This window comes from Passer domesticus, chromosome 8 (genome assembly GCF_036417665.1).
Source record: "Passer domesticus isolate bPasDom1 chromosome 8, bPasDom1.hap1, whole genome shotgun sequence".
Classification (NCBI taxonomy): domain Eukaryota; kingdom Metazoa; phylum Chordata; class Aves; order Passeriformes; family Passeridae; genus Passer; species Passer domesticus.
In genome coordinates, this window is record NC_087481.1 from 29938214 (window position 1) to 29960307 (window position 22094).

Below are 22094 nucleotides of genomic sequence, written 5' to 3' on the forward strand. Positions count from 1 at the left end.
GTAGTTTTACATTTTGGCTTTACACAGGTGAAAATCTAAAAGCTGTGGAAAAATTTTGTTTTGTAGGTTATTAGGTCACACAACCATTCTAGTAAACAATATAAGCACTGTCAACTTAGTCAATTAAAGCTATTCTTTATAATAAACTATTATCCGGTATTGTGGTTTTCTGTGCAAAACCTTTTTAATTGAGAAATTGTAAATCACAGGTCCACAGAGTCCATGTGAACGGACAGATATAAGGATGGCAATTGTAGCTGATCACCTAGGACTTAGCTGGACAGGTAAGTTTTTCTGCTTTAATATTGAAATCAGTTTATGCTATTACATTTTTAGATATTCTTTTACCAAAAGACGCAGCAAGACTGCATCAGGCTCTCCCAAATTCACAGCCAGGCCAGCTTCCCAAAACATGCAATGTATTGCTGGGCAAAGATGCCTAATATGAAATTATTCCTTGATCTTTCAGTAAATCAGAGAGAAAGGCAGAGAGAATAGCTAAATGGCTTTCCTCTCAGGATGTTCTCCCAAGGAGCTGAGAGGCTCTACCTGCCTGGGCTCAGGGCTGCTCCTGGGGTATTTGCTGTCCCTGGATTGCAGTTTTCCCCAAGCCCTGGTTGCAGGGAGCCCAGCAGCCAGGCAAGTCACTGCTGGAGGCTCTGCCCACCTGTGTCCCCCTGTGTTGGTGGGCAGAGCTGCCCTTCCTGGCCTCACAGCTGCAGCCAGCTCTGCCCGGGCTCAGGTGACGACAGCACCAGTGCTGAGCTGCACAGGGTGCTCCCAGGGGAATAACAATCAGAGGAAATTAACAGAGTTTATCAATTAGCAGCGATGAGGCAATCTCCAGGGAGGGCTTTTTCATCATGTTTGAGTGGCTTACTGAGTAGAAGTGTGATACTCGCTCCCAGAGGTAATTGAAATTCAGAATGATGTCTTAGGAAATTAAAGTGTGAGGATATAATGCCATATTCATTGTTATCTGTAAAGTTTGTGTCAGGGAGTTTTGTTGATGTCTCTGTGACCTATGAAAGTTAGTTTTTTTAAGCTTGACAAGACAACTGAGGGATTTGTGCTTTCTTTGGTGTTTTTGGGTTTGTTTTCTTTTCTCGCTTGCTTTTTTTGTCTTTATAGAACTGGCAAGAGAACTGAATTTTTCTGTGGATGAAATAAATCAAATCCGAGTAGAAAACCCAAATTCTCTTATTGCTCAAAGCTTCATGTTATTAAAAAAATGGGTTACCAGAGATGGGAAAAATGCTACAAGTAAGTTCAAGTAGTTACTTTTGTTGTTTATAAGTTATAGCTCATTTCATCTATTGCCAAGTTGAAGAAAACATCAATGTCCTTCACAAACCATGAATGAAAAAACAAGTTTCAGTTACATTTTTACCAGGAGTCAGAAATATGTCATATTTATTCATTATATATGCAGAAGGAAATTATCTGTTCTCCACATCTATAATTGATGGGACAGGTAATGAACTTGAGCTCCAGTAAAGAAAATAATAGGGAAAATTTTCCAATAGCAAGGAATGTAGAACATGGAAATGACTGCCTGGAAAACGTAGGTAGTCTCACAGTATTGCAGATCATAGGAAAAGACTGAACTTCTTCCTGTGAGACATGATGGAGACCCTGATTCTGTGCTGATGATTCTGGATTTATCTGTACATTTCACTTGAATTGCTCAAACTGAAAGAGAGGGGTTGATTTTTTTTTTTTGAGGGGTGAATGGTGCTTGTTACCCTTCTCTGAGCCACAAACTCCCACACACCATTTGAGTCTCCTTTGATCTCTTTCACTGTAGAAGTGATTTCCAGTATTACTGTGCTCTCACAACAGGATTATTGTAAATGAGATTTCATGAATAGCCTTATATGCATTATTACCTACATGACCGCCTATTCTTCCTCAAAACAGAATGGTAAAAGGATTTTTTACTCTCCCTTTACACTCCAGTAAAAGGATATTTTGTATCAGTAGTAAGTAAATATGTTCTTTAAGAACTATCTGACCTTATTCTTTGTGCCTTTTGTGTTGTAATATAATTATACCTGGAAAAAGTGTAGACTCTTAATAGATGTGTATCTTGAATAAGTAGGCAGCTGAATGACTGCTCAGACAAATGCTAGGGTTTGCTAGAACCAAAGGCATTGGGACATGACAGCAATTTGTAAGTAATGCAGTGTGAATATAATTGAGAAAAATGATCACGCAGATCTGCAATGCTGAACCTTTTTCTGATGTGGTTTGTTTGTTTTTTTTTCAGCTGATGCCTTAACTTCTGTATTGACAAAAATTAATCGAATAGATATCGTGACCCTGTTGGAAGGACCAATATTTGATTATGGAAATATTTCAGGCACCAGAAGTTTTGCAGATGAAAATAACGTATTTCATGATCCCATTGATGGTAATTGAATTCTGTAGTCATATTTAATTCAGTGACATGTCCAATAATCCAATAATGTTGTATAAACTAAACTTTAAAGAAAGATTGTAAGTTCTACAGGAACAATAATTTAAAATGTGTAAAGGGGTTTTCCTCTCCTAAAGCATGATACAATAGAATCACAGAATATCCTCAGTTGGATGGGACCCATGAAGATCAAGTCCAGCTCCTGGCCCTGCACAGGACAGCCCCAGGAATCACACCGTGTGCCTGAGAGCGTTGTCCAAACACGTCTTGAACTCTGGCAGGCTTGGTGCTGTGACCACTCCTCTGTTCCCATGCCTCACCACCCTCTGGGTGAAAATCTTCCCAATATCCAGCCTAAACCTCCCCTGACACAGCTTCCTGCTGGCTCATGTTCAGCTTCCCATCACCAGGGCCCCCAGGTCCCTTTCCACGGGGCTGCTCCAGCCTCTCATTCCCCAGCCTGTACATACAGCCAGGGTTGCCCCATGCCAGGTGCAGAGCCCAGCACTTGTCTTTGTTAAACTTGTAGGGCTGCTGATTGCCCAGCCCTCCCTGCCTTGGAGGTGTCCACAGCTGCTCCCAGTTTCCTATCATCAGCACACTTCCTTAGTACACCTTCATTTATGGGGATAGGCAGCTTGCACATTAATATCTCAAACACCAAGTGCAGAGTCCCACAGATGTGTGCCTGAGTAAACACTGGTTCCCACCAGCTTTGGTGTCACCTCACAAGACCAAGCTTTTCTCCTGCAACACTTGTCCTTTGAGGCTTGCCCATGTCTATTTTTTATGTACTTGGTATTTAATTCTTGAGAATTTACCTGGAAATATGTGTGTTCTTTGGCTTCTTGTTTAGATACGGAACAACAAGGGGGGAAAAGTGCATAGTATTTGTATGGAATAAATTAATGTGCAATTTACTACCAAGCTTCTTTGAGACCTGTGAACATCAATTGCTTTATGATTTTCGCTTGGACCATTTCTCCAATTACAGCAGAAAAATAAGAAAAATGGTTCTTTAGTGCATGAGTGAATATCTTTTTCAGTCTGCTAACAGATAAAGTTGTGTAATAATTTCCTCATGGAAGCTGTATCAACTGAAAGCAGAACTGTGCAGGTTAAATTTGTGTCAGATTAAAACCAAAAATGAAATTCTCCTTGTAAAACAAAATTTCCATGAAAGTGCTTATTATTTATCCATATATTGAAGATGCTAAATGTTGAATTTTTCTTGTTTAAAATGTTAAATAACAGACACTGGATTATTACTTGGATTTTATTGACTTGTGTTATAAATAGCTCTTTAAATAAGATTTTTTTGTAAGTAGCATTTCTTTTGGTTTTTGTAATTTGTTCAATTATATTTTGGCTTTCTCTGTATTTTAGTAAGACTTTTTTTTTTCCTTCAGAGCATATGAGCTCAGTGTACCTCCATTATTGAGCAGCATTGCTGGTCATTGAATCATTGCACTACAGAAATAGTTTTCTGTTGACATTTTAAGAAAGTTGCTCTTGAAATGTTGCTTGAGCCTTTTAATAGTAGCATCAATGTTTTTATGAAAAAGCGCTTCTTTGCAGCTGCTTTGTGTCTCTCCTCTCCTCTGAACCTTCCTCAAGCTTCCTTTCCTCACCAAGACCAGACCTCCTTTGCCTTTCTCTCGGCTGGTTCAGGAAACAAAGCCCCAAGCCCTGTTGATGCACCTCCCCTGGCAGGCAGCACAATGTCCAGTTAACCCCACAGCATGTGTTTTTTCCTTTCCTAGGTTGCCCAACCTCATTTGCCAGAATGCGAACTTAAGGTTTTGTTGCCATTTTTTTTATGCGTATATTCAGTTTAATCCTTCTGTATGTTTTTCTTTTAAATGTTTTCATCAATTTTTCTTTTCTCTTTATTTGATCAGTGTATCTGATTGTACCAATGTCACCAAGATCACCTCAATCTTCAAGATCACCAAGATCTCCTTACTCACCACAGTCCTCTCATCCGAATAACTTCACTGTACCTGAAATATTCATATAGCTCTCCCTTGTTTGTTCTTTTATCCCCTTGTTAACTTCCTTCCTTTAGTTTTTTTATCCTGCTGTGTATTTAGATCTACTATCTTTTAGTATCCTCATTAGGATCCATTTCTGTTCTTCATTCCTCAACTAGTCCATTCTTGTACTCTGTGGTTAAATTGGGGGTATATGCTAGTAACACTGTATTTCTGGTATTGTGTATTTTTATATAAAAGCATATTAAAAACGTGGACCTGTTTTAGAAAGAATACCTATGGACCAAAAAGTGGCTGTCCTATGTTATGATCTACTGCTGTCTTTAAAATCTGTTCATTAAACATCCAAATTTAAAAAAAAATAAATAAAAACTTGGAAATAAAGATTTACACAATATGACTGCAAGAGATTGTCTTGTGTGTAAAGGGACAACCACCCTTGTCCACATTTGATTTACTGCATGCCCATAAGACAATCTGCTATAGCTTGAAAATGTTTAAAATGGCTGCACAAGCAATTGCTGAAAACTTTACAGACTATTTAAAAAATAGTCAGAAGTACTGGCTTCACTGTAACGTTCACTGGCAGTACTCATTCTTTGTTCCATCTCTTTAGGACAAAGTAACAAAATCTATCAGAACTGCATTGGTTCTTATACACCTGCACCTCCTTATATATTTCATCCTTTACGTAACCCATGAATCATTTGGCATTTGCTTATTTGTTGCTCCACGTTTCATCCCAGTCAGTCCAAATGTGCTGTCTTCCTTAGGTTATCCCTCCATCCAAGTGGAACTGGAAACTCCCACTGGGTTGCGCTTCGTGCCGCCCAGCCCTTTGCACCAGGACGATTTCCTTAGCGACACCTCTAGCCTAGAGTCACCCCTTAGAACTCCCAGTAGACTGAGTGACGTGTTAGTGACCTCCCAGGGACACGTAGATGGTACAGCAGCAGCACCGCCAGTGGTGACTGAAGAGGACACTTCCCTGGATGACAGCAAAGTTGATTTCTCAGTGCCTAGAGAAGGAACACCTAAAGATATTTCCGTAGGCGAGAGCCAGTTGGAGGAAGTGGACCTTAAAGATTTTCCGCGGTATCTCGGTAGTTATGGCGGGATATCCAAAGATGCTAAACAAAGGCAGAGTGAAGAGACTAGTAAAAGAGGAGTGAGGACTGAACAGCCTGAGAGAGAAAAGTCTGGTACTGATGAGGAGATGACGGCAGAAAAATTTAAGTCTCTGTTTGAGGACATTCACCTGGAAGAAGGAGCTGAGTCTGAGGAGATGACGGAAGAAAGAGTATGGTCAATTCTTAAAGGTGTTCAACAAGCAGAACGCGAAATGTCTTCAATTACAGGTTGGCAGCCTGACTCCTCCAGCGTCTCCGAGGCTCCGACGTCGGGGCGCAGGATAGGCGGCAGCTTGCTGGATCGCTTGGACGAGAGGTGAGCACCCCTGGGCTGCAGTGTGCTGTCAGCAGCTGCCCACGGCCACCAGCAGCACTGCATGGGCTGCTGTTCTCTCTGAGAACATCGCTGTGTGCTTGTATATGCATTTAAAAGAAAAGTTTGACTTGGCCTCAGATGTATGTCTTTAAAAATGTGTATTTGTCAGGTTTCATTCTCAATATAGGCATTTGGGAAGTATTTAGTATTTTCTTTGGCAGGTAGTGTTTATTTTCATGTTCTTTATCTTGTGCATTTCTATTTGCAATTCATCTCAGTGGTGCATAGATGTCACTGGAATCAAGAACATTATCTGAAACCAAGATACTACATCACTCTTATTTTTGAGCACCTTTATAGCAGTCATCCTTTCCATTTGCATCTCTTTGCCTTCTCTTTGTTACTTTTCCCATAAGCCAATTTTTGAATTGTCACTTTTTATAACACTTGCTTCAAGCGTATTGCCTCATACTAATTTACTAGACTTTTCAAAATACAAGTTATGAGGCATAAGAAGGTAAGGATGGTGGTACCAAACCCGCCCAGTCCTGGGTGGTGTCTCCCAGCAGTGGCTGCAAGGAAGGAGAGGGAATCTGTGTGCTGCACTCTCCCAAGCTCCACTTATCTGTGGCATAATGACCTGCTGAGAGGGATGCTTTTTATATATTTATCCTCAGTGCATTTGTCTTGTACAAGCTTTTCCAGCATTGAATTGATGTGTTGTGCTGTTCAGCCCTACTGGTGCCCACTGGGCAAGGGGTTCCTGTGATCACCAATTGAAGGAGCCAGGTCTGCAGGACTATAAATCAGCACAGAATGATTATCTGCACAGTGATCATTTGTCTGCCAGCAGTTTACATCCTCTGCATCTTTGACTCAGGATGTTTTAAGGTTCAAGGTAGCATTAGATACTTTCTCATCAAGTCTAGTGGGAATTTGGTCATTGATTTCAGCAAATTCATTGTCTTTCAGCACTGTAAAGCACTTGAACTGCTACCAATGTAGTTCCTGTTGTTAAACAAGTGTTGGTATTCTGCATTTTATATTGTGTTAAATTAGTGAAATAGATCACTTCTGGAAGTAAAAGGGCTTCCTTAAGAAGATATCCATTTCTAGCTAGATGAATTCATTTTGCTGTCTTTTGTAAGAGTTTTGCCTGCAAACACCTGGCATATATTCATCTGTCAGCATTACACAGTCATGGTTTTTAACAGAAAGTGAGCAAAAATACAAAGGAAAAGAAAACTGTTTATCAGAAGTGCAGATAAACATAAGTAATTTGACACAAAATTCTGGTCAGCTTTCCATCTCTTAGTAGCCTTCCTTGCCTTTGGCTCTGCATACTATTGAGACTCTGCAGTATCTAGGGACTTATTTGCAGATTTTTTAAAAGGCAAGACCTATCTGGAGTACAGATACTGTACTTTGGGGGAAAAATAACTGGTAATTGCATGGCACCAGATACTTTCATCACGTCTTTGATTAGAGAACAGTTTAAAAATAAGTGCCTCGAGGCTTTAGCTCATGATTATACAAGAGAATTGGTAGGTTTTGTCTATTTTTTTCTCATTTTGCTTCCCTCCACCAAATGGAAGGAGATTAACATAAAACATTTGGTCTTGTTTCCAGTGTCCACCGTATTTTCATTGCTTCTGAAATGATGCCATGATGCAGAAGACAAGGTTGTTAAATAGATTGATGTCTGCAAGTGGAGTCTAAAATTTTACTGTTCTCTGTGTGAAATGTATGGGCTCAGGCTGAAGGCTCAGTAAGAGGCTTGGTTCTCTGCCCTTGTGCCTGTGATTTAAGCCCTGAACAGCTGTCTATTCCTTTCTCTTTTCCTTGTAGTTCGGACCAATGTCGGGATTCTGTTACCTCATATGGCAAAGGAGAAGCAGGGAAGCCAGAAACAAATGGAAGCCTATCCGAGTCCACGTCAGAGGCAAAAACTAAATCCTACATCCAGGAAGCTTTAAATGATGTGGGAAAACACAGTGACAAAGAAGCCCTGAAAACAAAGTCCCAGATCTCAACTGGTACTGATGAGCAAACATTATCATCAACAGCATATCAGAAATCTTTGGAAGAGACCAGCAAGCCAACAACAGAAGGCAGCAAAACATCTGTGCCTGTCAGTGTGAAGAAGATGGGCTGGAGTACTTCTGAGGATGGCAAGCCAAGAACAGGCATCCAAGAGGAGGAGGGAGCAGTAATGTCTGAACAGAAGGTACAGTATGTCCTGTAATAATTAACAGTGTGAGGAGTCCCTGTTGCTTGACATATTGGTTGACAAATTTTTTTGTGCAACTTGCAGTGTTGTTCGTGACAGGGTTAGGTTTTTTTGGGTTTTTTTTCTTATCCTGCTTTATGCCTTTTCAGTTTATTACTGAATTGAGAAAAATGAAGTAGAGAAAAATACTGGAAAATTTTATTTGTGCTGTGGATAGAATGGGGTGGAGTCAGGATAGGCAGGGGAGCCAAGAAGGGCTGCATAATCCCCTCCCTGCCTGGCCCTGAGCCCTGGAAGAGGTTGGAGCAGCTTTTGGGAGCACTGTCCCACGTGGCTGGGGAACAGCCCCTTCCCTGCCATGACAGACCACCTATGCAAACAGTGCCAAACAGCTCAGCTGTCCTCCATCTGTTCCCACTAAGGTGTTGCCACTGGTTTCCCACTCTTCCTGTGACATTGAAGCAAATTATAGGAGCAAAGAAATATAGGGACCCTTCAGGCTCTATCCTGCTCTTTCCCCCCAAAACTACCTGCATTTTTTTTCACTCTGTTAATTTCAGAAAGTTTGATTTTGGGTAATTTCTTTTTCATGGCCTTGTTCATCCAAACTTCTGAGTCCACCCAGCCAAGACAAATCAAAAGATTCTAAATGTGTAAAGCATTTTTCCAGGTGGTGATTCTTTCTCCTTAAAATGCTGCCGAGGGGCTCCCCTTCTTTTCTACCTTGCCTGACTCATACACCCTTAACTGCAGAACCCCAGTTATAAGTTGCTTTCTGAAAATAAAGATTTTGATAGCTTTCTCAGTTGCTTCTATTTATTTACCAGGAGCTGAGAAGGAAGGTTGACTCAAAGAATGGCTTGTAGTCCAGTAGCTGCATGAACCTCACACCCCAGCAGTGGGAGGATTGCCACAGAATAAACCTCAGGGCCAGCAGGGAACCAGGCTGAAAAAGGGAATTGCAGAGTTTCTTTTACATTCCTCTCTCTCCTGAGATTGTCTTTTCTTGGGTAAAATACAGGAAGAGATTATAACTTTTGGAAGCAAGATATTTCAGTAGAATTGTTTCTACATGATATAGATTTTCTTTTATTGTAGCACAATAAAAATGTTGGCTGTGGTGGGCTGCAGTAAATCATTCAGGTTTAAATTAGTTCGTTTAAAGCTATTCTTTTGATTATACAACCAAGAGTTCTTTTATTAGCTGGTAACATAATCAGTTTCAGCAGTTATGCAGCATATGATTGTTATTATCTTGTTATTAGTTCGTGACACAGTAAGATCTTTCCTAATGTTTGCTAATTACTGGAATACTTTAAAAATGTGAAAGCCCTCGCCTTCCTCAAAGGCAGCTAAAGGCAGATGGCAGAGTTCCTCAGTGTTTGCAGGCTTTGGGGCAGAGCTCAGTCTGTGGTGCCATGCTCTGATTAAATGCAGGAGTGAGTGTAGATGCACTGTAATGTGCTGAGGGTGTGCTGAATGCTGCACTTCCCCCTCTGCATTCCCATCTGTGGGAAGAGAAGTTGTCACCCACTTTTGTGTGCTCTTTACTGTTGGATATCCCATCTGGATTGAGAAGAATAAGCAAGTGCTTTTCTTAGGCGTGCTCTCTGCTCTGCTTTTCTTTATTGGTAAAGTCTGATAATCTTATTTACTAAATAACAAGTTTTTTTATAGGCATGATCTTTGAATAAACTGGTATCAGAAAATAATGTCATTTCAAAATGTGGGTCTCTCACAAAGCCTGAATGGGTAAGAAACTAGCATCTGTTAGAATGACATGAACTGCTTCTATTATCTTGTTGATATTTCTTCAATATGCATTGTAATCTAATTTGAATTCACTAAGTTTAATTACTAGTGCACTCTAATTCATGGTGAGACACTTCACATGTTATCATGAAAGTAGAAAGAAAATTTCAACTGCAGTCTCTGCATGGCATTCTTCAGAAATGCTCCATAAAGAGAAAAGTATGGAAGAAACAGATTTACTTCTGTGGAGAGAAAGTGGGAACAAACTAAAACTACTTGCCAAAGTAAGATATTTTTATCTGTGACCCATTTGGAAAGAGCCAGGAAGCAATAGTCACCCATCTGCAGGAGAAGGGGCTGCAGCAGTGTTTTGGCACAGAGTTTGCACCAAGAGTTGAAACTCAGACTGGTACTGGTCTGACGCCTGGTGACGTGGATGAAACAAATCCTTGGCCTCCTTCCAAGTCCACATAAACATTTCCAAAAGCATTGCAGTAATGGTGTAGGTCATATAATTCTCTACAAATGCTCAAGCATCAGATTCCAGTGATGTTTTTAAATGAGAAGAACACAGCACTGTTGCTCTGTTGTTCCAAAGAGGATGATGTCCAGCACATGGTCAAGGTGACTCTCAGTGTCAGAACTCCATCACAAATAAACCACTTAAAGCTGTTTATTAAAAATAACTCCTCCTCTAAAGCTTTCATGCCCTCTGGAAATCTTCTGCTTTATTGTTACTTCTTCAGGAGAAAATTTGCTTATAATTTTTTGTATCTATATTTGACTAGTGCCAGAGGACTGCAGATGAATTCTGTCATCCTGCCCTAAATGCTTTTTGTTATATAGTTCTTTTTCTCCTCCACCCACCTATGCCCACTCTTATTTTGCACATTAATTCTGAGAATTGCTTCTTGTTTAGGATGTCTTGGGCAGATTCAGAAAGAGAAATAGATATGCAGTTCACAATATCCATTATTTTAAAATCAGTTTGGGCCTATCATTGTGCAAAACATTGAGGGAATTTTCAAATTTCTCTGTTCAGGAAAGGCTTGGTTCAGCTGAATATCATGGGAAGAGGGTCTGTGTCCTACATCTGTCACACACAGAGGTGGGAAGCCCTCTGTCCAGCATGTGCACACACAGCTGCTCAGCCCCAAAGCTGAGCTCCTTGGGTTTTGGAGGGGAAAGCACCGGGGCTGGCAGAGGGTGCCAGGACAGAGTAACACCTGTGTGTAGTTGCAGTACCTGCCAGGCTGAGCCCAGCTCCGGGCTGTGCCCATCCAGCTGAGCTCCAACAGCTCCTCCTTGGGAAAATGCAGAATGATTCTGCTTCACACTGCAGTTTTACCACTTAAAAAAGCAGATAAATACTGAGCAGGAAAGCCATTTACATGGAGAAGTTCTTCAGAAGGCCTTTTTGTAATGTTCTGTGTGGAGGTCCTCCACTGAATCTGTGTGTCTGTCTTCATTTTTTTTTATTAGGAAATTCGCTTCCCATACCTTTTGAAACAATAAAACCTGTTTGAAAGAACAATTTTTAGGGGGAAAAAAAAATCAATAAGCTATGACAAGGTTATGGGGTTTTTTACATAAAATTTCAAAGCATTATGTAAGATCTTGAAATTTCACAGGTCAGATGCATTCCAAATAGCATTTTCTGAGACTTGAGTGCTGCTGAGATATTCCAAGGCTGGTGTAATTATCAGGTTACAGCATGCCAAGGAGCAAAAAGGCCTCCTCCCATCATGTACTTCAGCAGAGAAACTGCGAGTCATTGTGTACACAGCAGGGACAGGGAAAACACTGTCCGTGATAACCTCTGTTTTCTTCTCCTAGTCCTGATCAGCATGTTCTGTCTTGCAAACGTGCTGTTCAAATGTACTAAAACTGCATTTATTAGGAATGTAGTGACAGTGACAGTGAGATTGAGAGTGATTCAAGCTCAGGTGAAGAGCAGAGAATTACCACAAGAGTTTACCGGCGGCGGTTGATTCTGAAGGTACTTTGTGATTTGCTTTCTTGAGGTGACGTTGGCATGAACGTGGGTTTGGTCTGCTGTGTCACAATGTCAGTTTTGGCATACTGGAGCCCCTGTGGCAGTGTGCTTTCCATGGCCAGTATGGATTGATAACCCAGTGCTAGGTTGCCTTTCCTTGCTTTAACACAGATTTATGGGTTTCTTTGTTGGAAAAAAACTGTGCTGCATGGAGTGCTGTGTCCTTCACTGCCACTGTTGTGCATGGCATCTTAAAAGCTGCAGCTAGATGCAGCATGTTGGTCTCCTGTAGAGCAAATATGAGCCACCGAGAAAGATGAGTAACAATATTTCCTTTTTTTTTTCCTGTTGTCTTCAAAAAATTCTGGGTTACAAGTTAAACATTTGCAGGAATATATGAGTGGGATATAGGAATATATGAGGCACATGCTCTGGTTGAAACTTGTGGTCCTAAGCGCTTAATATGTTCTGGAAAACTTTCTCACTGCAGCAGATGATCCTGATTTTAAGTCTACTGAAGTTAATAAAAGTCCTTGCATTGCCTTCAGTAGACTCCATTTAGTATATTTATTTACAGATAGCCTTTACTTACAGTACAGTATTCTATATATACTGACAAAACAATGGTGTAATCATTGAAGTAATTTTATTTGCCCTTATAATATTTTTTGTGTGATCATACAGTATGACATTATTTTCCTGCAGCATACAGCATGAGAAAATAAGTCTCTAACATAAACCATTATGTAATTCCTCAGTAACTTACAGGATTTATTAGATTCTTATTAGAAAATCATGCAGTCAAGCCCTGACAAAAAGCAGGAGGGCACCTTAGTGCTATTTCAGCACTAGTGCAGTTTGCCTAAGCTGTAATTGTTACTTTAGGAATAAATTGTGACATTTCAATTGCACGTATCTATATCACTGTTGCTTGCATGCTTTGTGTAGAGGAGTCTGCACACCACAAAAGGCACTGCACCTTTAGTGTAATGTGGATGGCAGATAGGCTGCTCTGCACAGCTGCCAAAGAGTCCAAGGTGCAGATGCTTTTGGAAGAGGAAGGGTGACTTTCCTGGCTGCCTTCACCACGAATTCCTTCAGGACAGGAATGGCAAAACTGAGCTCAGCAGAAATGAATGTTTTGTCTGATCCCCCGTGTCCCCAGGCAGAACCTGCTGCCTTCCTGAAGGGCCTGTCAGGCTATAACCCTTCCTCAGTCATTCCCCCTGCAGATAAGCCCCGACAGCTCAGGCTTAGGAATGTGGTTTCTGTTTTCAAACAGGGCAGGCCCCTCCAGTGCTGCAGGAGCCTCTGGTAACACACAGAGTGTAAGTGTGCTGCAGATTCAAAGGCTGCACAGTTGGCCTGTGGCTAAGGGCCCCCACCCAATTTATGCCTGAACTATTTTGGTGTCCGCTGGTTTGCAGTCAGGAAGTGTTGGAGTAGGAAAGAGGAAAGCGTGTCAAAGGCAGCTTTCTCTTGCTCTCGCTCTGACAGCCCCTGTGTTTAGAGAAAGGCACAGAAAATTGGTTTTAAACGCGGTGGTATAATTTGGGGTAGAACTTTTAACAGAGCCGTGGTAAAGCAGCATATTTAGTGCTGGAATCTGCAGCTAGTGCAGACCCAGTGGGAAGGGCGTACGTGGCGAGTGGAGGCGGCTGAACCCGCGCTGTTGGGAACGTGTCTGATCCCAGCTGCATTGGAGCTGTACCTGTCTCTTGATTAGAAAATACACGTGATTCTTTGGTTATTTTCTGATCATTTATAGCTTCTTTTTTTATCTCCCCACTCTTCATCTTAAGACAAGCTCAAAACAGAAGAAGAGAAAGTTTGAAAGCAACAATCATCAGGCCTCTTAGAGAAAGAATTTGAGAGTGGAAGCAACCATTTTGATCATGTGAAGTTCATGAAATGGTGGTATGACATGGAAAAATCAAGATTTAACATTGGTAGGGACCTGGCCTTTTTTCTGCACGTTCCCGAGAGCAGAGGTTCACTTTGGGTAAACTGAAATTATAGTGAGAGTATGCACCAGCTGAGGTAGAGCTCCTCCATCAGGGAAGAGCTCTCAGGATGTAGAGGCCTGGAGCAATGCTCGCAGGCTGCAGAGGGAAAAGAGCTGACTCTGCTGCTGCAGGGCCCCCAGCAGCGACCAGGAGCAGCAGGGTCTCACCTTCAATGCCTGGCACAGTGGGTGCTGTGCCCAACCCCACAGCCAGCTCATGTCCAGCAGCAGTGGGCAGGGAATGAGGTGTGCCTGGAGCCTCCACTGAGCAGAACCAAATGTGGGAGCTGTGTTACTGTAGCCTTTATTAATAGGGTCATAGAAATGGCTTGGGTTGTGTTATATTTGCCCAATCATCCCTTCAAAAAAACCCCAAACAAAATTAAATGTAGCAGCAATTTTAATTAAGTAACTTAATATATATAAAATTGAATACACTTGAAATATTGACAATATAATTTGGTTAAAATAAGGGATAATTTGGTTCTAATAATAGCACATAAGCAAAAATAACCATGTGGGGTACGGAGGGCAGGGCTTGACCCCCGTCACCTCACGTAGGAGCTTGCCAATCCAAAATTCCCTCTTTTGTGCTGTATGTCATTACCATCTCCTCCCATTTTCGATTTGTCACATTTGTATCACCGCCCTCATCATCACCTTTACCACGCATGCTCCACCATTTTTAGGGGGTCCCCCCACTCTTTGTCCCTGATGAAGGCCTCTCCTCTTCCTCAGTGTCCTGTAGTTCACCTTTTGGATTATACTTCTGCACCAAGCTGGTACAATGTAAGCCAAAGCTAATATAATATAAGCCAATATTATGTTCTAGCATCAAAGCAATAAATCTCATATAATTAACATTTCCTTGGTGTCCAACCAAATTTTCCTCTGTTCCAACTAAATTTAGTAATAGTTATCTCTTGCTTCTTCCTGTTCTGAACATCTGCAGGAGATGGGGGTGGGGGGAGAACCCCTCCTCTCCCTTTCTTTTTTGGCATTACACCTTTAACTGTTTTATTATTTCCAAATATTAATTACCGTACCAATAATGATTACTGTTTCAATTTTGTCAGCACAAATCATACCTATTTACCACAGCTGGAAGGGACATTAAAGATTGTCCAGTTCCAACCCCGTGCCATGGGCAGGGACACCCACCAGTGGACCAGGGTGTTCAGAGCCCCGTCCAGCCTGGCCTTGAACATTCCACAGATGGGTCATCCACAGCTTCTTTGGGCAACCTCTGCCAGTCTCTCACCACCCTCACAGTAAAGAATTTTTTCCTAATGTTAATTGCTCTTCCTAGTATTTAAAGCAGCAGAGGTACTCACACAGCCAGCAGGCATAAATTTGCTGGCACCAAAACCTTGAGGATAAATTGAGTCCTGTGAAAAAAAGGCTTTGCCATGTGCCACCACAGGTACAGTCAGGGCTGAATTGCTTCATCACCTTTGCTCTTCTTTCCCAACTTGTTTTTCCTCTCCTTGCCATTCTGCAGTCTTGCTAACACCATTACTTCCGCTTAACTGCTACCTTAATTCTCTGCCCTGGCCCAAATATGGGGAAAGACTTTCCTCTCCCACTGAGGTGTTTTCCCAGCAGTCCAAGAGCTGAGTCCTGTCAAGTGCTCAGTACTCTAGAGCACATTCCCATGGGATTTAGCACTTCAGAGGGCTGAGCCCATAAAACCAGACAAGCAAGGACTGATGCCCATTTCCACATGTAATAGGATCCTATTCTAACCTCAAGGTAGTGCAGATGTTTTTGTTTTTCTTCCTTTCCCCTCTTGTATTCACATGGTGGATTGATGGGATGGGGCGTTGCAAAAGAAATGGGTTTATGGTAGTGCAGGAATGTGAGCAATTAGCACACAAGGGGAAAATAAGAGTGCTTGCCACAATGCAGACATTCAAAGCCTGATCCAAAGCTCCTGTTATTCAGCCATGGCAGGAATCAGTGTCCAATTTTTCATGCTTTTTCAGAGGTTGTTAAATCTTTCATGGATACAAGTTTTTGGCTAAAGCTGTTTGAGTAAGATTCATGCCAAAAGGTTTATGGTAGAATGTAGTGGAAAATAAAATATATTTCTAAGCAGTGGTTATTCACATCTGAGATAATTTAGTATCTTGTACTTCTGCTGTTTCTTGACAATTTTTATTGAAGATCTGTCCCTTTCTTTGCATTTTTTCCCATGAAATGCCCCTTTACTGATCGTGGAGGCTTTGGTTCAGCCTGCACGGGAGAAGTGGCCTGAGCAGCAGTTAGCCAGAGCTAGAGCCAGCAGCTTCCATGATCTTGCTATTCAGGGGAAGCACATTTATGGAAAATAAAATGTGGCCATCCTGTAGGTGATAAGAATTAAGTGCCTGTGCCCTGTGTGAGGAAAATGGGAAGCATTTCCTTTTGTGTATTCAGCTGGGCACAGTGTCTCCACTGCAGTCTGTCTGGCTGGGGGAGCTGCAGGTAAGTGCCCTCGCCCTGTCCTGCCCATGAGGGTTGGAGCTGCCCCAGTAAGATAACCTGGAGTAAATCAATCCCCAGACCTCAAGTGCTGTTCTGAGGTATGTCCTCTGTGCCACATGCACCAGCTCCCAGCAGTGGGATACACTCTGCCCCATTTGCAGCAGTGTTTGCTCTCAGGTCTCCTTGCCTTGCCTGTTTTGTTGGGATTTTTCTCCCCCTCCTGTGGCTTCAGCAGTACATCTGCAAACAAGCAACTACAGACTCAGCATGGGCGCAGGCGGAGAGTTGTGGCATCTGATTAACAAGGTCTCCCTGAGTAGGCAGAACTCGCTAATGAAAATGACCTTAATGAAAGATGTTTGTTTCTCCTGCTGCTGCCACAGAGGCTCGAGACCCCAAGGAGACTGAGGCGCAGCTGCTGCTCATGCATTACAAGAATGTGATCTCGGGACTGAAGGGATTACGTCCTGATGCTGGCTTAGGCCAGTGAGGGAAGAGGTCTGAGCACTCTGTGCAGCTTCTGTTCCCGTTGCGGCATCGCCTCTGGTCTTTGGCAAAATTAAATATTTAGGATCTTTCCATCTTGCTTATTTCCTCCTGCTTTTAAATTCCTTTTTATCCGTGTCAGTAAGATGCATCCAGCTGCACCTTTTTTCTTCGCTGTTTCAACAACACTAGATGTATGGAAGGAATAAAAGGGACTATTATCCCTGTAGTAACAAAACAAACATGAAAGAAAACCAGAGCTCTGACAAATCTGCAGTGAACTTTGGCACAGCACTGCAGCACTGACTGTATAACTCCATTTATCTGAAGGTCCCTGGGAACACCCATAATCTGCAAATAACTGTTAACAAAATCAGTGGAGCTGGCAGAAGACTTTGAGGAAACTGCTCTTTGCTTCTCCTGCCCTAGAGAGCAGCAGAGAGAGGATACCAGCTGGTTTTGGCAGGACTACACTCCAGCGAGCAGGGTGACATTAAAGCACTCTGCTTTGCAAAGCTTCCTGGCATGTTCTGGAGCTGAGGCTTGCAGGCTGCAGCCTTTGTGTGCTTTAGTCCCAGGGATATAACTGGGCTTCCAGTAATCACAGTATTAACTTTTCTCCCTGTCTTTCTAAAGCTTTTGGTATTGTGACAGCGATTTTGACTGGTCAAGGGTAAAATGAAGCCCACATAAGTATGATGCAGTGGAAAGAATTTTATTCTCTAGCTGTGACGCAGATGCACCAGCTTTGTGTTTAAAAACAGCTTTTGTTGACAAGGTCATCTAATGTGCCATTCTAGCCCAATGTTGGTTTGAGCTCTTGCAACTAAAACTGCCAGTGGGTAGGGTTTTTTTCCCTAGCAAACATCCATCTTTATAACTGCATAGGATTAGAAAAGTCAGTAAATCAGATCTACCTCCTGCCAGTTGTGAGCCCTCCTGCAATTTAACTACCCACCAGCAAGAGAATTGTGAAAGCTGGATTTCATGCACGCTGACTGCTGAGTATTTACAGCATTTATCCTTAAATTGTGCTTAAAGGAGCATGTAGCTAATTAAAACCCAAGGTTCACCACACCTTTAAAACTGCTTTTTCTTCCAGGAGACATCTTTCAGTGCAGCAGTACACTTTTTATTTCATTTGAAGCAGAACACAGTAATTCTCTCTAGGTTGTTTTAAGGTTGTTCACTTGCTCAAAGCTGCAGTAAAGGGTCAAAGAACCAGCACATGAAAGTGGTGTTGGTGTCACAAGTAGTCTGGTGACCTTGCTACTGGCCATGCTGTTTTATTTCTGGTTTTCATGGGTTTTATTGTAGTGGCTTTGGAGACCCTGCTCATGAGAGGGAACCTTTCCATACCTCTGTGCTCCATGTCTGTGCCAGGGTTCCCTCCTGCTCCTTGGGGTACTGTGTTGGAGCCCACTGGGGAGTCTCTGAACCCACCCGTGGAAAGAAACTGTGCGTCTGGTTCCCCATCTGCTCTGCATCTGATTAAAGTGTGAAGTCTCCAGAGTCAGTCTTTCCCCCTCCCATCTCTTTGTGAGTAGGAAACCCCACAGGTTTCAGTTCCCAAAGCCTTTGCCCAGCCCCTGCCCTGCCTGGCAGCAGTCCTGTCCCTTTCTCGTGAGAAAGGAAGCAGCCGGCTGCCGCAGGGACCAGCCTCGCACTTCCCTCCTCCTGCACTGAGCCTGGGCTGGGGCAGGTGTGCCTTTTCTCCTCCTGGGGAATGAGTTTTTCAGGCTCCATCTGAAGGCCTCAGTTTGTTCTGCTGAGCTTTTGTGGGGACACCAACATTCCCTGACCCTCAGCTAGGTGTGTCCGAGGCACAGGACCTCATCCTTATGTCCCTGTGCAGTGGAATCCACCTGGCTGTGGAGCCTCTCCTTCTCTTGGCAGTGCTTCCTGCAGCACCCGAGTTCAGCAAGTTGTACAGCTTGCTAACAGTCTGTGAAAGCCTGGGGAAAAAGATGTGTAAAATATCTGAATTCTGTTGCTTGAGTGGTGACTTCAGTACAGATTTCAACGGGAAACCAGCAGAAATTCTGTACTTGTGAAGAACACAAACATGGCCAGGGGCTCTGCTCTGCAGTACTCCCCCCTGGCTCCTGCCTGCTGCCATTCTTCCCAGGCAAGGAAAATGGAAAAGCTTGGCTAGAAAAGACCACAAATGGCTTGTAAACAAAAGGAAAGGTTTGTTTTGCTTAGAGCTTAGAAATAGCATGCAATCCCAACATTACATTGTACATCTTGAAAAAGCTGCATTAGTAGGGAATACTGTTTTTAAAAATACACATGACATCACTGTATTTTTTTATTATAAAGCAGTGCCAGGAGCTTATGCAGACAACTATGTAGTGTACAGACCACAGTAAACAGAAAATATATTTGCCCTGTGCTGTTCAGTACATCGAAGCACTACAAAAGCTGTAATAGTCTCTGTTCAAATATTGTTTTGTAGTTAATATTGTTATAGTGTGTTTTATACAATGTTTTCTTTCTGCTTCTTCCCTCTACTTGTAATTTTTCCATAGTGGGTTGGGGGTGAGGGGAGAAGAAAAGTTGTAAGGAATTTTTTTGTTTGTTTGGGTTATTCATTTACAAGGGAAATTTTTCATATGTAGGCCAGCTACAGCATCATTATGTTTGCCTTTCTTATATGAAAGTTATAAGCACAAACAATTGGATATTTTTGAAGCAACAAAAGCAGTGCTTGCTTCAGCACCCAGGTTTGGAAATATGACTTTGTGAGGTAAAGATAGCAAAGTTCTTTTGGAACATAAGTTCATGACTGCCAGCTGGGCTCAGACTCGAAACTAATGTCATTTATTTATGATTTGAGAAATAATTCCTTTAAGTGGAATTAAGTCCACTGGCATAGCAGCTAGGAAACTGCTTTTACATTTATTTGCACTGGTGCTATAAATTGCTGGTGCTACAAGAAGTGATGGCTGGAGTGCTGCTGATCTCAGTAAGTCACGGACCGGGCTGCCGAGGCTCCTCGCCACGGTGGCACCATGCCAGGCAAAGTGTCACGTAAGATAACTTCCTTCATTTTGTAAGTGCTGAGAAGTCCTGTCTCTCTTCTGTGTTGTGTTTAAGACCCTGTGTTTAGCAAGCTGTGGGCAGAGCTGTCTTTTTAAGTCCCAAATTTCCCCTTTTTTAGACCATGTTTTTGCATGTGCCAAAGCAGAAACACTGCTGAGTTTCACTGAGAAGCTGTGAAAAGCTTAGGGGTGTCTCATAGGGCTCAGACTGATTTTGTTACCCAGAGAGTTCCTGACATGCATTAGTTAATAAGAGCAGTGTGCTAGAAGCTCCCTACAGGCTTTAAGGAAACATCTTGTAGGATTAATGCACAGGTATCAGCATTGCTAAATGAACAAGGCTTTCATACGGTTTGTGTGACATAAAGCAAACTGTTACATAAAGTTGAAGCTAGCATGTGCTTGTTGCTTGGATTGGTGTGGAAATATGTGTGGGTTTGACAGAATATAGGCTCTATTGCTAATCTTATAACACGTTCTTTAGGGTGAGGAAGCAAAAAACATTCCTGGTGAATCTGTAACAGAGGAACAGTTTACCGATGAAGAAGGCAACGTCATCACGAGAAAAGTAATCATGAATTGCATCACTGCTCTGAGTCTTTGCATTCAAGTAACTTCTTTTAACATATTTTTTCCCTTTAGAATCTAGGGGAAAAAAAAATCAATACTTTTCATGTATTGCTCCCCACAGATCACCCGGAAGGTAGTAAGACGTGTTGTTATCCCCCATGAGAGGAAAGTTGCTGAAATGGTAATGCAACGGGGACTACCAGGAAATAACAGTAGGAGCAGAGGGTTGTGTTGACTGCTAGAAAGTGCTGCTAAAGGGCTGGAGGTTTGCATTTGACAAGAAGCCTTGGCAAAAAGTGCGGTGCTTGCAGTTATTGGCAAGTTGTGCGTTGGGATCACGGGGCAGGGCCAGCATCAGTGGGGCCTGGCTGAATTCTGTCAGCACAGGGCATCAAGGGCTGTTTCTGTGAAACAGGCAGCAGGTCTAAGCTGTGGGTTTGGGGAGTGCTTTGTGCCATCAAGTTGAGCCATGTCCATGTGTTTGGTTAAGCTCTTGCAGAATCTGTGCCTCGCAGCTGTAGGTGAATTGTGTGGCTTTTCCAGCAGCCCAAAGGAATGAGCTGCAGTCTGATCCCAGTGGCCTCTCACTCACCTTGGTGTGATCCCCCTGGTGCTGGTGACTGAGGGTTTGCAGGATTCAGCTCAGTGAGAACATACCCAAGTAATGGTATCCTGTACAAGCAAGCAGCAAGACAGGATTTTGTCCCTGGTGATCAAAACTGGAAGCCTTCTGCAGGCCTGGACTATGCCCAGCTTTATCACCCTGACAGTGGGAAGAGTAGGACTATTGTGTGCCAGCACTCCCCAGCCCCTCTGGGGGAGGGCTTCAGTGACAGGGGCAGGAGTGGGCAGGCTGTGCCTCAGCTGTCCTCTGTCCCCAGGAGGCCTTGGGAAAATGGGCATTGCCTCTGGACTTAAAGGCTTCAGAGGAGTTCCTGCCTTCTACCCCAGCACATGGCCCTCAGATATCTCTGCTCAAGTAAAACTGTCACTGGGGCTAATGAAATTCTTGTCTGAGTGAAAACAGATTCAGAAAGGAAGATAACAAATACCCTTTCTTTTCTGGCAATTAAAATGAAAAAAGAAAAAAAAAGCTGGGGACACATAAGTCACAGAAATAAGAGAATGGAAAAAAACTTATTTCCATTCCATTCTTTCCTGGTTGTTTTTGAAGGTAAAAAAATCCTGCCCAGCAAGGGGTAAACATTTTCAATTTGCTGCACCAGATTAGATTAGTTGGAAACTACAAATAGTTACAAATACATCAATGCAGATCACCTGAGGGGTAAATTCTGCCCATAGCCACATATAAACAGATGCTTTTCTCTGATGTGAATGAGGCTTGTGATTACTGGAGAATTTATTTTTAGATTATTATTGAGCTACTTTTAAATGAGCAAAGATGAACTTTATTTTGGGGTTTGCTGTTTTAAAGGTGCTGAAACCTGCGCTGCTTGTCACTGTCATTGGTTTTACTTCTGTGCTGCTTCAGTGGTGGTTTTTGCTGGCTTTCTTCCTCTCCCCTTTATTCCATTACTAACCTGCTCACTTTGAAGCACAGACGTTGTGAAACATCATAAGAGCAGCCACAGCCTCTGCTGTTGGGAATGCCCCCCAGTTTGGCTGACCCAGGGGGACAGCTGGGAAAGGGGATTTTTCCCTCTCAGTGGCACTGGCTCCCGCTGC

General features: G+C 42.6%; 1 protein-coding gene across 14 annotated transcripts in view; it reads left to right on the top strand.

Annotated features, from left to right (window-relative positions):
• ANK3 (ankyrin 3) overlaps positions 1-22094 on the top strand; it is a 338252-nt gene that overhangs the window by 311390 nt on the left and 4768 nt on the right. For 10 of the 14 annotated variants that reach the window (XM_064430021.1, XM_064430020.1, XM_064430018.1 and 7 more), the window contains 5 exons: positions 210-284; positions 1132-1263; positions 2270-2413; positions 5187-5859; positions 7708-8086. In XM_064430021.1, the coding sequence (XP_064286091.1) occupies positions 210-284; positions 1132-1263; positions 2270-2413; positions 5187-5859; positions 7708-8086 (1403 nt within the window). Of the gene's footprint in view, positions 1-209; positions 285-1131; positions 1264-2269; positions 2414-5186; positions 5860-7707; positions 8087-22094 lie in introns of those variants that run through there. The other 4 variants (XM_064430024.1, XM_064430028.1, XM_064430029.1 and 1 more) reach the window with 2 other exon arrangements.